The sequence below is a fragment of the Anser cygnoides genome, chromosome 28 (genome assembly GCF_040182565.1).
Source record: "Anser cygnoides isolate HZ-2024a breed goose chromosome 28, Taihu_goose_T2T_genome, whole genome shotgun sequence".
NCBI classification, from domain to species: domain Eukaryota; kingdom Metazoa; phylum Chordata; class Aves; order Anseriformes; family Anatidae; genus Anser; species Anser cygnoides.
In genome coordinates this window covers 420,563-435,441 of record NC_089900.1, presented here as the reverse complement: position 1 = coordinate 435,441, position 14,879 = coordinate 420,563, and the positions used below count along the sequence as shown (strand labels likewise).

Sequence of the window (14,879 nt, the reverse complement as noted above, 5' to 3'; positions counted from 1 at the left end):
TCGGTGGCCGTATAGCGGGGGGGCAGCGCATGCGCAGTGCCTTCTGTATCCTTATAGGGGTTTGGAGCGTGCGCAGTGCGCTCACTGTCCGTACAGCGGGGCGGGAGCGCATGCGCAGTGCCTTCTGTACCTTATAAGGGGTTTGGAGCGTGCGCAGTGCGCTCGGCGTCCGTACAGCGGGGAGGGGGCGCATGCGCAGCGCGTTCCGCGTCCCCACAGCCAGGGGCGCGTGCGCGGCGCTCTGACGTCATCACCCGGCGCCGAGAAGAAGCGGCGAAAATGGCGGCGCCCACGGAAGAGGAGGGAGATGGCGGCGGCGGCGGCGGCCTCCCCGCGTCCCGGCCGTGCCCCCGGCGGGCCCGGCAGCTGCTGCACATGAGCGTCCTGTGCCAGAGCCCCTCGCCCTGCGGCCGCTACCTGGCGGCGGGCAACAACTACGGCGAGGTGGCCGTCTTCGGGCTGGCGGCCGCCCTCAGCGCCGAGGCCAAGGAGGAGAGCAAGAGGCCGCTCGTCTGCTTCCGGGGTGAGCCCGCGTGACCTCCCAGCGGGCTTTGCGGCGCGCCACCTCCCCCCCCTCCCCCTCCGGGCCTTCCCAGCGGGCCCTTCCCATAAGCCCCGCCCCCTTCCGTTAAGCCCCACCCCTTCTACAAAGCCCCGCCCCCTGTGTTAAGCCCCGCCCCTTCTATAAAGCCCCACCCCTTCCATTAAGCCCCGCCCCCTTTTCACTAAGCCCCGCCCCTTCCATTAAGCCCCCTCTTCCCTCAAGCCCCTCCCAGTTGCCAAGCCCCGCCCCCTTGCGTTAAGCCCCGCCCCTTCCGCCAAGCCCCGCCCCCTCCCCGTGAAGTCCCCCCTCCCCCAGCCCCTCCCCTTTCCCAAGCCCCGCCCCCTCGCGTTAAGCCCCGCCCCCTCCCCAAGCCCCTCCCCCTTTCCCCATAAAGCCACGCCCCCTTCTACAAGCCCCGCCCCCTCCATTAAGCCCCACTGGGTCCATCAAGCCCCGCCCCCTTGTGTTAAGCCCCGCCCCTTCCATTAAGCCCCACCCCCGTTCGCACCAAGCCACGCCCCCTTTATAACCCCGCCCCTACGCGAAGCCCCGCCCCTTTAAGCCCCGCCCCTAAAGCCACACCCCTTTAAGCCCCCGCCCCCTTAAGCCCCGCCCCCTTTAGGCCACACCCCTTTAAGCCCCGCCCCTTTAGTTACACCCCCTTAAGCCCCGCCCCTTTAGGGCCACACCCCTTTAAGCCCCGCCCCTTTAGGCCACACCCCTTTAAGCCCCGCCCCCTTTAGGCCACACCCCTTTAAGCCACGCCCCCTTTAGGCCACACCCCTTTAAGCCCCGCCCCTTTAGTTACACCCCCTTAAGCCCCTCCCTTTAGGCCACACCCCTTTAAGCCCCGCCCCCTTTAGGCCACACCCCTTTAAGCCCCGCCCCTTTAGGCCCCGCCCCTTTAAGCCACGTCCCCTTTAGGCCACACCCCTTTAAGCCATGCCCCCTTAAGCCCCGCCCCTTTAGGCCATGCCCCTTTAAGCCCCGCCCCCTTAAGCCCCGCCCCTTTAGGCCACACCCCCTTAAGCCCCGCCCCCTCAAGCCCCGCCCCCCCAGCCCACCAGGGCCCCGTCTACGCCCTGGCCTGCGGCGAGCGGCACCTGCTGAGCGCCAGCGACGGCGAGGTCAAGGCCTGGAGCTGGGCCGACGTCCACCAAAAGGTGCCCCCCCCCCAAATTTTGGGGTGTCCCCCCCTTATCAACCCCCCCCACCTCGTTTAACCCCCCCCTGACCCAAAATCGCCGTTTTTTCCCCCAAAAATCCAGGGCTGTAAGGAAGTGTGGACGCGCCGCCCCCCTTGCCGGTGAGCTCCCCTTTCCCCCTCCCATTTAAAAAAATTAAAATTTTGGGGGGCTAAAAAAATTTGGGGGGGGGCTAAAAGTTTTGGGGGTGTCCTTGGGGGTCGGCTGACCCGAAACGGCGGGATTTCGACCCAAAACTTGCCCCCGTTTTTTATAGGAGCAGCCTGGAGGTGCCGGAGATCAACAGCCTGCAGCTGAACCCGAGGGTGGGTGAAAAATTTGGGGGGGGGGGGGGGGGGCAAAAATTGGGGGGGGGGGGGGGCAAATTTGGGGCGGGGGGGGAAGTTTGGGGCGGGGGGGGTGAGTTTGGGGTGGGGGGGTAAATTTGGGGGGGGAGGGGCGGTGACGTCATCGTTGTCCCCCCCCCCAAAGGACAACTCCCTGGTGCTGGCCGGGGGGACGGCGCCGTGCGGGTGATGGACCTGGAGACGGGGGTTCACGGTGAGGGGGGGGGGTGGGGGGGATTTATTTGGGGGGGATTTGGGGGATTTTGGGGGGGGTTGGGGGGGTTTTGGGGGGGATTTGGGGGGAGCTGGGGGGATTTTGGGGGATTTGGGGGGGATTTTGGGGGATTTGGGGGGGATTTGGGGGAATTTTGGGGGGTTGGAGGGGTTTGGGGGGGGGATTTGGGGGGAGCTGGGGGGGTTGGGGAGGATTTGGGGGGGTAATGGGGGATTTTGGGGGGGATTTGGGGGTGTTTGGGGGGTTTGGGGAGGTTAGAGGGGGTTTGGGGTGGATTTGGGGGGGGGGGGTTGGGGGGGGGTTTTGGGGGGGTCAGTGGGGGGTTGGGGGGGGCTGGGGGGGGATTGGGGGGGGGGTTTGGGGGTCTTGGGGACATTTGGGGGGATTTGGGGACGTTGGGGGCTTTGGGGGGAAATAGGGGGGATTTGGGGGCATTTGGGGGGGGGTTTGGGGGGAAATGGGGGGATTTGGGGGCATTTGGGGGGGGGGTTTGGGGGGAAACGGGGGGGGTTTGGGGGCATTTGGGGGATTTGGGGGGCTTGGGGGGTTTTGGGGTGAAATGGGGGGGATTTGGGGTCGCAGAGGGGGGTGACAGCCCCGTGCCCCCCCAGCACGAGCTGCGGGGGCACCGGGACTACGTGCACTGCCTGGCGCTGCGCGACCCCCCCCAGGTGCTCTCGGGGGGAGGACGGCACCGTGCGCCTCTGGGGTGAGCGGCGGACCCAAAACCCCCTGAATCGCCCCAAAATCGCCTCGAGCGTCTCCGCGTTTCCCTCGGCGCCCCAAAACGCCCAGAAACGGCCCCAAAACGGCCAAAAACGGCAAAAAACGGCCCCAAAACGGCAAAAAATGGCAAAAAATGGCCCCAAAACGGCCAAAAATGGCAAAAAATGGCCCCAAATTTTCCCAAAATGGCCCCAAATTTCCCCAAAATGGCCCCCAATTTCCCCAAAATGGCATTAAATAGCCCCAAAATGACCCCATGTTTTTCTAAACAGCCTCATGTTTTCATGAAATGGGCAAAAATGGCCCTAAAATGGCACCAAAAAGGCCCCAAATGGCCCCCAAATTCCCTAAAATGGCCCCAAATTTCCCCCAGATGGCCCCAAATTTCCCCAAAACGGCCCTAAATAGCCCCAAAATGACCCCATGTTTGGCTAAATGGTCCCGTGTTTTCCTAAAACGGGCAAAAATGGCCCCAAAATGGCTCTAAATAGCCCTAAAATGACCCTAAATAGCCCCAAAATGGCCGCATGTTTCCCTAAATTTCCAGAAATGGCCCCAAATTTCCCCAAAATGGCCAAAAATTTCCCCAAAACGGCCCCAAATTTCCCTAAAATGGCCCTAAATAGCCCCAAAATGACCCCATGTTTCTCTAAATGATCTCACGTTTTCCTAAAATGGGCAAAAAATGGCCCTAAAATGGCACCAAAAAGGCCCCAAATGGCCCCCAAATTCCCTAAAATGGCACCAAAAAGGCCCCAAATGGCCCCAAATTTCCCCTAAATGGCCCTAAACAGCCCCAAAATGTCTCCATGTTTTCCTAAATTTCCAGAAATGGCCCCAAAAATGGCCCCCAAAGGGACCCAAATAGCCCCAAAATGTCCACGTTTCCTTAAATGTCTGTAGATTTCTAGAAATGGCCCCAAAATGGCCCAAATTGGCCCCAAAAGGGAACAAAATGGCCCCAATTTTCCCCAAATCGCCCCAAATTTCCCCAAAATGGCCGCACATTTCCAAAAATGGCCCCAAAATGGCCCAAAATGGCCACAAGTGGCCCCAAAAGGGACCTAAATGGCCCCAAAAAGGACCTAAATTTCCCCAAAATAGGAAATTTTCCCAAAAATAGGACCTAAATTTCCCAAATTTCACTGAAATGGCCTCAAATGTCCCCAGGATGTCCCCGTATTTCCTTAAATGGCCCCAAAATGGCCAAAAATGGACCCAAAATGGTACCAAAGTGGACCCAAATTACCCCAAAATGGCTCAAAATTTCCCCAAATTCCCTTAAATTTCCCCAAATTTCCTTTAAATTTCCTCAAATTTCCCCAAATTTCCCCAGTATTCCCTGAAATTTCCCCAATATTCCCTAAAATTTCCCCAAATTTCCCCAGTATTCCCTTAAATTTCCCCAATATTCCCTAAAATTTCCCCAATTTGCCCCAATTTGCCCCAAATCTCCCCAAATTTCCCTTAATTTCCCCAAATTCTCCCAAATTACCCAAAACCTCCCTAAATTCCCCCAAATCTCGCCCTCGTTTCAGACCTACGAAACGGCGCCCAAGTGCAGGTCATCGAGGTGCATAAATACGAGGTAAAAACCGGCAATTTCGGGCAAATCTGTTTTACCGGGGGTGCCAAAAATAGCTATTTTTAGGTTTTCGGCGTGGAAAAAGTCCTAAAATCGTGGTTTTTTGCCCCAAAATGCAGGAGTGCAGCCGGCCCCAGAACGGGAAGTGGATCCGCTGCCTGGCCACCGACTCCGACTGGATGGTGAGGGGATTTTGGGGTGAATCGGGGCGGTTTTGGGGTTTTCCCTCCATGTGCGATTTTGGGGTGAATTGGGGCCGTTTGGGGGTTTTGCCCCCTTCTTTTTGGGGTGAATTTGGGCATTTTGGGGTTTTCTCTATGTTTTTTTGGGGTGAATTGGAGCCATTTTGGGGTTTTCCCCCTTGTTTTTGGGGCAAATTTGGGCAGTTTTGGGGTTTTCTGTGTGCTTTTTTGGGTGAATTGGGGCAGTTTTGGGGTTTTGCCCCCTTCTTTTTGGGGTGAATTTGGGCAGTTTCGGGGTTTTCTCTGTGCTTTTTTGGGGTGAATTGGGGCCGTTTGGGGGTTTTCCCTCAATGGGGGTGAGATTTTGGGGGAGAATTGGGGTGCTTTGGGGGTTTTTCTTGGTCTTTTTGGGGCAAATCGGGGCGGTTTTGGGGTTTTCTCTCGGGTTTTGGGGGCAAATTGGGGCTGTTTTGGGGTTTTCCTTGGGGTTTTTGGGGCAAATCGTGGCGGTTTTGGGGTTTTCTCTGGACTTTTTGGGGCGAATTGGGGTGGTTTCAAGGTTTTCCCTCAGCTTTTTGGGGCGAATTGGGGCGGTTTTGGGGTTTTCCCTTGCCAGGGGTGGGATTTTTGGGGGCAAATTGGGGCGGTTTTGGGGTTTTCCGTGGGGTTTGGGGGGCGAATTGGGGCAGTTTTGGGGTTTTCCTTGGGGTTTTCGGGCCAAATTGGGGCAGTTTTGGGGTTTTCCCTTGCCAGGGGTGGGATTTTTGGGGCGAATTGTGGCGGTTTTGGGGTTTTCCGTGGGGTTTTGAGGGCAATTTGTGGCAGTTTTTGGGTTTTCCTTGGGGTTTTTGGGGCGAATTGGGGCAGTTTTGGGGTTTTCCCTTGCCAGGGTGGGATTTTTGGGGCGGGTGGGGCGGTTTTGGGGTTTTCCGTGGGGTTTTTGGGGCAAATTGTGGCAGTTTTGGGATTTTCCTTGGGGTTTTTGGGGCGGGTGGGGCAGTTTTGTGGTTTTCCCTTGCCAGGGGTGGGATTTTGGGGGCAAATTGGGGCAGTTTTGGGGTTTTCCTTGGGGTTTTTGGGGGCGTAATTGGGGCAGTTTTGGGGTTTTCCCTTGCCAGGGGTGGGATTTTGGGGGCGAATTGGGGCGGTTTTGGGGTTTTCCGTGGGGTTTTGGGGGCGAATTGGGGCAGTTTTGGGGTTTTCCTTGCCAGGGGTGGGATTTTTAGGGCAAATTGGGGCAGTTTTGGGGTTTTCCCTTGCCAGGAGTGGGATTTTTAGGGCAAATTGGGGCAGTTTTGGGGTTTCCCTTGCCAGGGGTGGGATTTTTGGGGCGAATTGGGGCGGTTTTGGGGTTTTCCGTGGGGTTTTCGGGGCGAATCGAGGCCGTTTCGGGTCTCTCCCCCCCCCCCCCACCCCCCGCGCCGTTTTGGGGTGAATCCCGGCGGTTTCTGTCCCCCAGGTGTGCGGGGGGCCCGGCGCTGACCCTCTGGCACCTGCGCTCCGTCACCCCCACCACGGTGTTCCCCTGCCCCCCGGGCAGCAGCACGTCCTCTTCCACCAGGACCTGGTCGGTGCCCCCCGCGACCCCCCCCGACCCCCCCAAACCCCCGGGACCCCCCCCCCCGCGACCCCCCCTGACCCCCCCCCGCGACCCCCCCCAAACCCCCGGGACCCCCCCCCCGACCCCCCCGGGACCCCCCCCAAACCCCCGGGGCCCCCGGGACCCCCCGACCCTGAGACCCCCCAGACCCCCCTGACCCCCCTGCCCCCCCCCAAATCCCTGGGACCCCCCCAAACGCCGCGACCCCCCCCCCGACCCCCCTGGACCCCCTGACCCCCGCGACCCCTGGGACCCCCCTCCGGGACCCCCTGACCCCCCAATCCCCTGGGACCCCCTCAGGACCCCCCCCCCAGGACCCCCCGGGACCCCCCAGTGCTCCCAGTGCACCCTAACCCCCCCCCCAGTCCCCTCCCCAGTCCCCTCCCAGTCCCCTCCCAGTCCCCTCCCAGTCCCTCCCAGTCCCTCCCAGTCCCTCCCAGTCCCTCCCCATCCCCTCCCAGCCCCTCCCAGTCCCTCCCAGTTGCCCTCAGCCCCCTCTCAATCCTCTCCCAGTCCTTCCCAGTTCCCCCAGTCCCCTCCCATCCCCCCCAGTCCCCCCCCCAGTCCCCCCAGTCCCCCCCCAGTCCCCCCCAGTCCCCCCCAGTCCCCTCCCAGTCCCTCCCAGCCCCTCCCAGTTGCCCTCAGCCCCCTCTCAATCCTGTCCCAGTCCTTCCCAGTCCCTCCCCGTCCCTCCCAGTCCCCTCCCAGTCCCTCCCAGTTCCCCCAAGTCCCCCCGCAGTCCCCTCCCAGTGCCTCCCAGTCCCTCCCAGTTCCCCCAGTCCCCTCCCAGTCCCTCCCCGTCCCTCCCAGTTCCTCCCAGTCCCTCCCAGTCCCCTCCCAGCCCCTCCCATCCCCTCCCAGTCCCCCCCACCCCCTCCCATCCCCTCCCAGTCCCCCCGCACCCCCTCCCAGTCCCTCCCAGTCCCCCCAGTACCCCCCCCCCCGCAGGTGCTGGCCTGCGGGCAGGGCCCGGCGCTGCACCAGCTGCAGCTGAGCGGGGAGCCCCGGGGGCGGGTGCCCTGCAGCCCCCCCGCCCTGCGCTGCCTCTGCCTGCACCCCCCGCCCCCGAGCACAAGGTGGGCGGGGCCAGGGAGGGGGCGGGGCCAGGGAGGGGCGGGGCCAGGGAGGGGGCGGGGCCAGGGAGGGGCGGGGCCTCCAGGGAGGGGGCGGGGCCTCCAGGGAGGGGGCGGGGCCCCTTCCAGGGGGGGCGGGGCCTCCAGGGAGGGGGCGGGGCCTCCAGGGAGGGGGCGGGGCCTCCTGGGAGGGGGGCGGGGCCAGGGAGGGGGAGGGGCCAGGGAGGGGGAGGGGCCTGGAGGGAGGGGGCAGGGGGAGGGAAGGGGGAGGTGGGGAGGGGAGGGTGGAAGGGGGAGGGGCCTAAGGGGTGGGAGGGGCTTAAGGGGGCGTGGCTTAAAGGGGCGGGGCCAAAGGGCGGGGCCAAAAGGGGCGGAGCTAAACGGGAAGGGGTGGGGGGAGGGGGGAGGGGAGAGGGGGGAACGGGGAGGGGGAGGGGCCTGGTGGGGGCGTGGTTTGGGTGGGCGGGGCAAAAGGGGGCGGGGTCTAAAGGGGGAGGGGCCAAAGGGGGCGGGGCCAAAGGGGGCGTGGTCTAAAGGGGGCGGGGCTAACGGGAAGGGAAAGGGGGGAAATGGGGAGGGGAAGGGGGAGGGGCCTGAGGGGTGGGCGGGGCCTGCGGTGGGCGGGGCCTGCGGTGGGCGGGGCCTGCGGTGGGCGGGGCTTGATGGGGGCGGGGCTTGATGGGGCGGGGCTTGATGGGGGCGGGGCCTGCGGTGGGCGGGGCCTGCGGTGGGCGGGGCTTGATGGGGGCGGGGCCTGCGGTGGGCGGGGCCTGCGGTGGGCGGGGCTTGGATGTGGGCGGGGCCCGCGGTGGGCGTGTCCCGACGCGGCCCCGCCCGCAGGTGCTGACGGCGGCGGGGAACAGCCCCAAGATCGACGTCTTCACCAACCTGGGCTACCGCGCCTTCGCCCTGCGCTTCGCCTGAGCCGCGCCGCCCAGTCACCCCCAGTTACCCCCCAGTAACCCCCCAGTCACCCCCCAGTAACCCCCCAGTAACCCCCCAGTAACCCCCCAGTCACCCCCAGTTACCCCCCAGTAACCCCCCAGTAACCCCCAGTCCCTCCCAGTCACCCCCAGTTACCTCCCGGTTACCCCCCAGTAACCCCCGGTCCCTCCCAGTGCCTCCCAGTAACCCCCGGTTACCCCCCAGTAACCCCCGGTCCCTCCCAGTGCCTCCTAGGTGCCTCCCAGTTACAGGCCAGTTATCGACCAGTAACCCCCAGTCCCTCCCAGTCACCTCCCAGTAACTCCCAATCCCTCCCAGTCATCTCCAAGTAACCCCCAGTTACCTTCCAGTTCCTCCCAGTTACCTCCCAGTAACCCCTAGTCCCTCCCAGTTACCTCCAAGTAACCTCCAGTCCCTCCCAGTCACCTCCCAGTAACCCCCAGTCACCCCCAGTTACCTCCCAGTAATCTCCAGTTTCTCCCAGTCTCTCCCAGTTACTTCCCAGTTACCTCCAAGTAACCCCCAGTTATTTCTCAGTTCCTCCCAGTTACTTCCAGTTACCTCCCAGTAACCCTCAGTGCCTCCCAGTGACCCCCCAGTACATTCCAGTCCTTCCCAGTAACTCCTGGGAACTCCCAGTGCTCCCAGTAACCTCCCATTCCCTCCCAGTGCCCTCCAATTCCCTCCCAGTGCCCCCCAGGCCCCTCCCAGTCCCCTCCCCAGTCTCTCCCAGTCCCCCCCAGTCGCTCCCAGTCCCTCCCAGTGCCCCCTCCCAGCGTCACTCAGGTCCGGAGGCTGGTCCCAGTTGCTCCCAGTCGCTCCCAGTTCCCCCAGTTTATTACAGCACTGGTCGTGTTTTATTTCTTGTGTCGGCTGCGCTTGGGGGCGGGGGGGGGAAGGGGAGGATTTGGGGAAAAATTGGGGAATTTGGGGTCAACTGGGGGGAATTAGGGGGATTTGGGGAAAAATTGGGGAAAACTTAGGGGATTTAGGGAAAAATTGGGGAAAATTTAGGGGATTTAGGGAAAATGGGGGGAATTTGGGGAAAATTTGGGAGGAATTGAGGGAATTTAGGGAAAACTGGGGGAATTTGGGGGGAAACGGGGAAAATTTGGGGAAAATTGTGAAATTTGGGGATAATGGGGGAATTGGGGAAAATTTAGGGGATTTAGGGAAAATGGGAATTTGGGGAAAATTGGGGAAAATTTGGGAGGAATTGAGGGAATTTAGGGAAAACTGGGGGAATTTGGGGAAAACGGGGGAAAAATTGGGGAAAATTAGGAAATTTGGGGGTAATGGGGGATTTGGGGAAAACTGGGGGGATTTGGGGGAAATTTAGGGACAATTGAGAGAGATTTGGGGAAAATTGGGGGGATTTGGGGAAAATTTAGGGACAATTGAGAGAGATTTGGGGAAAATTGGGGGGATTTGGGGGAAAATTGGGGGATTTGGGGGAAATCCAGGGACAATTGAGGGAATTTGGGGAAATTCGGGGAATTTAGGGAAAATCAGGGAAAATTTGGAGAAATTAAAGGAATTTGGGGAAAATGGGGGGAAATTGGGGAAAATTGAAGGAATTTTGAGGAAATTTGGAGAAAGTGGGGGAAATTTGGGGACAATGAGGAGGATTTGGGGACAATTAGGGAAATTCAGGGAAAATTGGAGGGAATTGGGGGAAATTGGGGGGATTTGGGGACAATTGGGAAATTTGGGGACAATGGGGGATTTAGGGAAAATTGGGGAAAATTTGGGGAAATTTAGGGAAAAATTGGGGAAATTTGGGGAAAATTAAAGGAATTTGGAGAGATTTGGGGAAAATTGGAGGAGAATTGAAGGAATTTGGAGGAAATGGGGGAAAATTGGGGAAAATTTGGGGATAATGTGGAGGATTTAGGGAAAATGGGGAAAATTGGGAAAATCGGGGAAATTCAGGGAAAATTGGGGAAATTTAGGGGAAAATGGGAAAATTTGGGGAAAATTAAAGGAATTTGGAGAGATTTGGGGGAAATGGAGAAAAATTTGGGGACAATGGGGAGGATTTGAGGACAATTAGGAAATCTAGGGAAAATTGGGGAAGTTTGGGGGGATTTGGGGACAATTGGGGGAAAATTTGGGGACAATTGGGGTTTAGGGAAAATTGGGGAAATTTAGGGAAAAATGGGGGAAATTTGGGGACAATTGGGAAAATTTAGGGAAAATTGGGGGGAAATTCGGGGAATTTGGGGAAAATTGGGGGGATTTTGGGGGGGGGCACCAAGGGGGCGGGGTCAGGGCGGGGCCAGCTCCAGAAGCTCCGCCCCCGCCATGTTCTCGTAGGAGCCGGCGTCTGGGGGGGGGGGGGGGGAACACGTGTCACGGGGGGCCCAAAATCCCCCAAAATGGCCCCAAAATCCCCCAAATTCCCCCCAAATCGCCCCAAAATCCCCCCCCCCCAAAAAAACGAATTCCCCCAAAATCCCCCTAATTCCCAACAAATCCCCCCAAAATCCCCCAAATTCCCCCAAATCCCCCCAAATTCCCCAAATCCCCCCCAAAATTCCCCAAATCCCCCAAAATCCCACCAAATTCCCCCAAATTCTACCCAAATCCCCCCAAAATCCCCCAAATCCCCCAAATCCCCCCAAAATCCCCCAAATTCCCCAAATCCCCCAAATCCCCCCAAATCCCCCCAAAATCCCCCAAAACCCCCCAAATTCCCCCCAAATACCCCCAACACCCCCAAATTCCCCCCAAATCCCCCAAACGGCCCCAAATCCCCCCTCACCGTCCTCGGGTGCCGGCGCTCGCCCCGGGGCCGGTCTTGGGGCCCCCATGTCCTCGTAGGGCTGCGAGCCTGGGGGGGGGGAGGGGTCCCCATCACCCCATGACCCCCCATGACCCCCCTGTGACCCCATAACCCCCCTGACCCCCCCGACCCCATAACCCCCATCCCCAACCCCGTGACGCCACAACCCCCTGTGACCCTATAACCCCCCCGACCCCATAACCCCATGACCTCCCTGTGACCCCATGACCCCCCATGACCCCATAACCCCTCGTGATCCCCCACTGACCCCATGACCCCCCCGTGACCCCATAACCCCCCCCCATGACCCCATAATGCCTCCCGTGACCCCATAACCCTCTCCCTGACCCCATAACCCCCCCAGAACCCCATGACCCCCTGTGACCCCCCCCGTGACCCCAGGACCCCTCATGACCCCATGACCCCCCCCAACCCCCGTGACCCCATAACCCCCCGTGACCCCATAACCCCCCCCAACCCCATAACCCCCCGTGACCCCCATGTGACCCCTCATGACCCCCCCATGACCCCGTGACCCCATAACCCCCCATGACCCCATAACCCCTCCTGACCCCATAACACCTCCGACCCCACAACCCCATAACCCCCCCGTAACCCCATGACCCTCCATGACCCCCCATGACCCCGTGACCCCATGACCCCCTGTTACCCCACATGACCCCATGACCCCCACGTGACCCCATGACCCCCACGTGACCCCCATGACCCCCCCTGTGACCCCATAACCCCCGTGACCCCATAACCCCATTACCCCCGTAACCCCATGACCCCCCCATGATCCTGTGACCCCCATGACCCCCGTGACCTCCCCATGACCCCATGACCCCCCGTGACCCCATGACCCCCCGTGAGCCCCGTGACCCCCGTGACCCCATGGCCTCCCTATGACCCCGTGTCCCCTTAACCCCCCGTGACCCCATAACCCCCCTGACCCCATAACCCCCTGTAACCCCATGACCCCCGTGACCCCATGACCCCCCGTGACCCCCCGTGACCCCCCGTGACCCCGTGACCCCCCGTGACCCCCCCCGCTCACCGGCCGAGCCCTCGCTCCTCCCCTCCAGGCGCTCGCCCGCCCCCTCGCAGCGCCCGCTGCAGCCCTGGGGGATTTGGGGTCAGTCAGCGGGATTTTGGGACATTCCGGGGATTTGGGGACATTCCGGGGATTTGGGGACATTCGGGGATTTGGGATTTTGGGGCCATTTTGGGGCCATTTTGCTATTTTGGGGCCACTTAGGGGATTTTGGGGACAATTTTGGGGCCATTTTGGGGCCATTTTGGGGGTTTTGGGCGCCATTTGGGGGATATTTGGGGCCATTTTGGGACCATTTAGGGGATTTTTTTTGGGGCAATTTGGGGAGCTTTTGGGGCCATTTTGGGGTCATTTCAGTGATTTTGGGGCCACTTAAGGGCTTTTGGGGCCATTTAGGGCATTTTTGGGGACATTTTGGGGCCATTTATGGGATTTGGGGTCCATTTTTGGGATTTTTGGGGCCATTTTGGGGCAATTTAGGGGCTTTTGGGGCCATTTAGGGGATTTTTAGGGCCATTTTGGGGTCATTTCAGGGATTTTGGGGGCCATTTAAGGGCTTTTGGGGCCATTTGGGGGATTTTGGGGCCATTTTGGGGCAATTTAGGGGCTTTTGGGGCCATTTAGGGGATTTTTAGGGCCATTTTGGGGTCATTTCAGGGATTTTGGGGGCCATTTAAGGACTTCTGGGGCCATTTAAGGGATTTTTGGGGTCCATTTGGGGGATTTTAGGGCCATTTTGGGGCCATTTAGGGGATTTTTAGGGCCATTTTGGGGCCGTTTCAGGGATTTTGGGGGCCATTTAAGGGCTTTTGGGGCCATTTAGGGGATTTTGGGGCCATTTTGGGGCCATTTGGGGGATTTGGAGTCCTTTTGGGGGATACTTGGGGCCATTTTGGGGCCATTTAGGGGCTTTTGGGGCCATTTGGGGGATTTTTAGGGCCATTTTGGGGCCATTTCAGGGCTTTTGGGGGCCATTTAAGGGCTTTTGGGGCCATTTAAGGGATTTTTGGAGCCATTTAGGGGATTTTGGGGGCCATTTTGGGGGCTTTTGGGGCCATTTGGGGGCCATTTAGGGGATTTTGGGGCCGTTTTGGGGCCGTTTCCGGGATTTTGGGGGCCATTTGGGGGCCATTTAGGGGATTTTTGGGGCCATTTTGGGGCCATTTGGGGGATTTGGGGTCCATTTGGGGGATATTTTGGGCCATTTGGGGGTCATTTAGGGGATTTTGGGGCCATTTTGGGGTCATTTAGGGGATTTTGGGGGCCATTTGGGGGCCATTTAGGGGATTTTGGGGCCATTTTGGGGCCGTTTCCGGGATTTTGGGGGCCCCTCACCTGCCAGCAGCCGCGCGGCGCCGGGCCCGAGCTGGCCCCGATCCCCCGGCGGGCACCCGGCACCTGGGGGGGGGGGGGGGGGGGGGCACTTGTGGGGCAGCCCCACAGCGACCCCCAGGCCGTGGGGGGCATCTGTGGGGCAGCTCTGCCCCATAAGTGCCCCCCCCCCAGTTACCTGCCCCATAGCGCCCACGGCGCCCTCAGGGTCGTTCTCGTAGCTCCCTGTGGGGAGGTTGGGGGTCAGGGGGCGCTACGGGGCGCGCTATGGGGCAGGCTATGGGGCAGGCTATGGGATGCTATGGGGGCGCTATGGGGTGCTATGGGGCAGGCTATGGGGCACTATGGGGTGCTATGGGGCACTATGGGGCGCTATGGGGCACGCTATGGGGCAGTATGAGGTGCTATGGGGCGCTATGAGGCAGGCTATGGGGCGCTATGGGGTGCTATGGGGCAGGCTATGGGGTGCTATGGGGCACGCTATGGGGCATGCTATGGGGCACTGTGGGGCGCTATGGTGCGCTATGGGGCACGCTATGGGGCAGTATGGGGTGCTATGGGGCAGGCTATGGGGTGCTATGGAGCACGCTATGGGGCGCTATAGGGCACTCTATGGGGCAGTATGAGGTGCTATGGGGCATGCTATGGGGCGCTATGGGGCAGGCTATGGGGTGCTATGGGGTGCTATGGGGCGCTATGGGGCACTGTGGGGAGCTATGGGGCACTATGGGGCACACTATGGGGCAGGCTACGGGGCGCTATGGGGCAGTATGGGGTGCTATGAGGCACTCTATGGGGCACGCTATGGGGCAGGCTATGGGATGCTATGGGGCGCGCTATGGGGCACGCTATGGGGCAGTATGGGGCGCTATGGGGCGCTATGGGGCACGCTATGGGGTGCTATGGGGCGCTATGGGGCGCTATGGGGCAGTGCTTTACCAATGGAGCTCCGCGCCGTGGGCACCGCCGGCTCGTTCTCGTAGCCATCTGTGGGGCAGGGGCTCAGTGGGGCTGTGCCCCACAAGTGCCCCCCTGCCCCACAAGTGCCCCCTGCCCCACAACTGCCCCCCTGCCCCACATCTCACCGCTGGGGCTGTCGCTGTCGGGGTCCTCGTAGCCTTCCTCCTCCTCCTCCCCCTCCTCCTCCTCTTCCTCGGGGCCCCAGCCCCACGGCGGCGTCACCGGGGGCTGCGCCGTGGGGCTGGCAGGACCCGCGGGGGGGGCTGTGGGGCAGGTGTGGGGCAGGGCGGGGTGGGTTATGGGGCAGGTGTGGGGCAAGGTGGGGGA

At 60.9% G+C, this 14,879-nt stretch overlaps 1 protein-coding gene across 1 annotated transcript; it reads left to right on the top strand.

The window, feature by feature from the left end:
- Window positions 1-151: 151 nt before the first annotated feature.
- Window positions 152-9,281, top strand: THOC6 (THO complex subunit 6). The gene is given in 11 exon segments (XM_066984202.1): window positions 152-523; window positions 1,604-1,707; window positions 1,813-1,850; window positions 2,006-2,054; window positions 2,922-2,995; window positions 2,997-3,019; window positions 4,575-4,624; window positions 4,741-4,832; window positions 6,263-6,330; window positions 6,333-6,370; window positions 8,317-9,281. Coding segments are annotated over 11 exon segments (864 nt in total). The 5' UTR covers window positions 152-279; the 3' UTR covers window positions 8,401-9,281.
- Window positions 9,282-14,879: the final 5,598 nt, after the last annotated feature.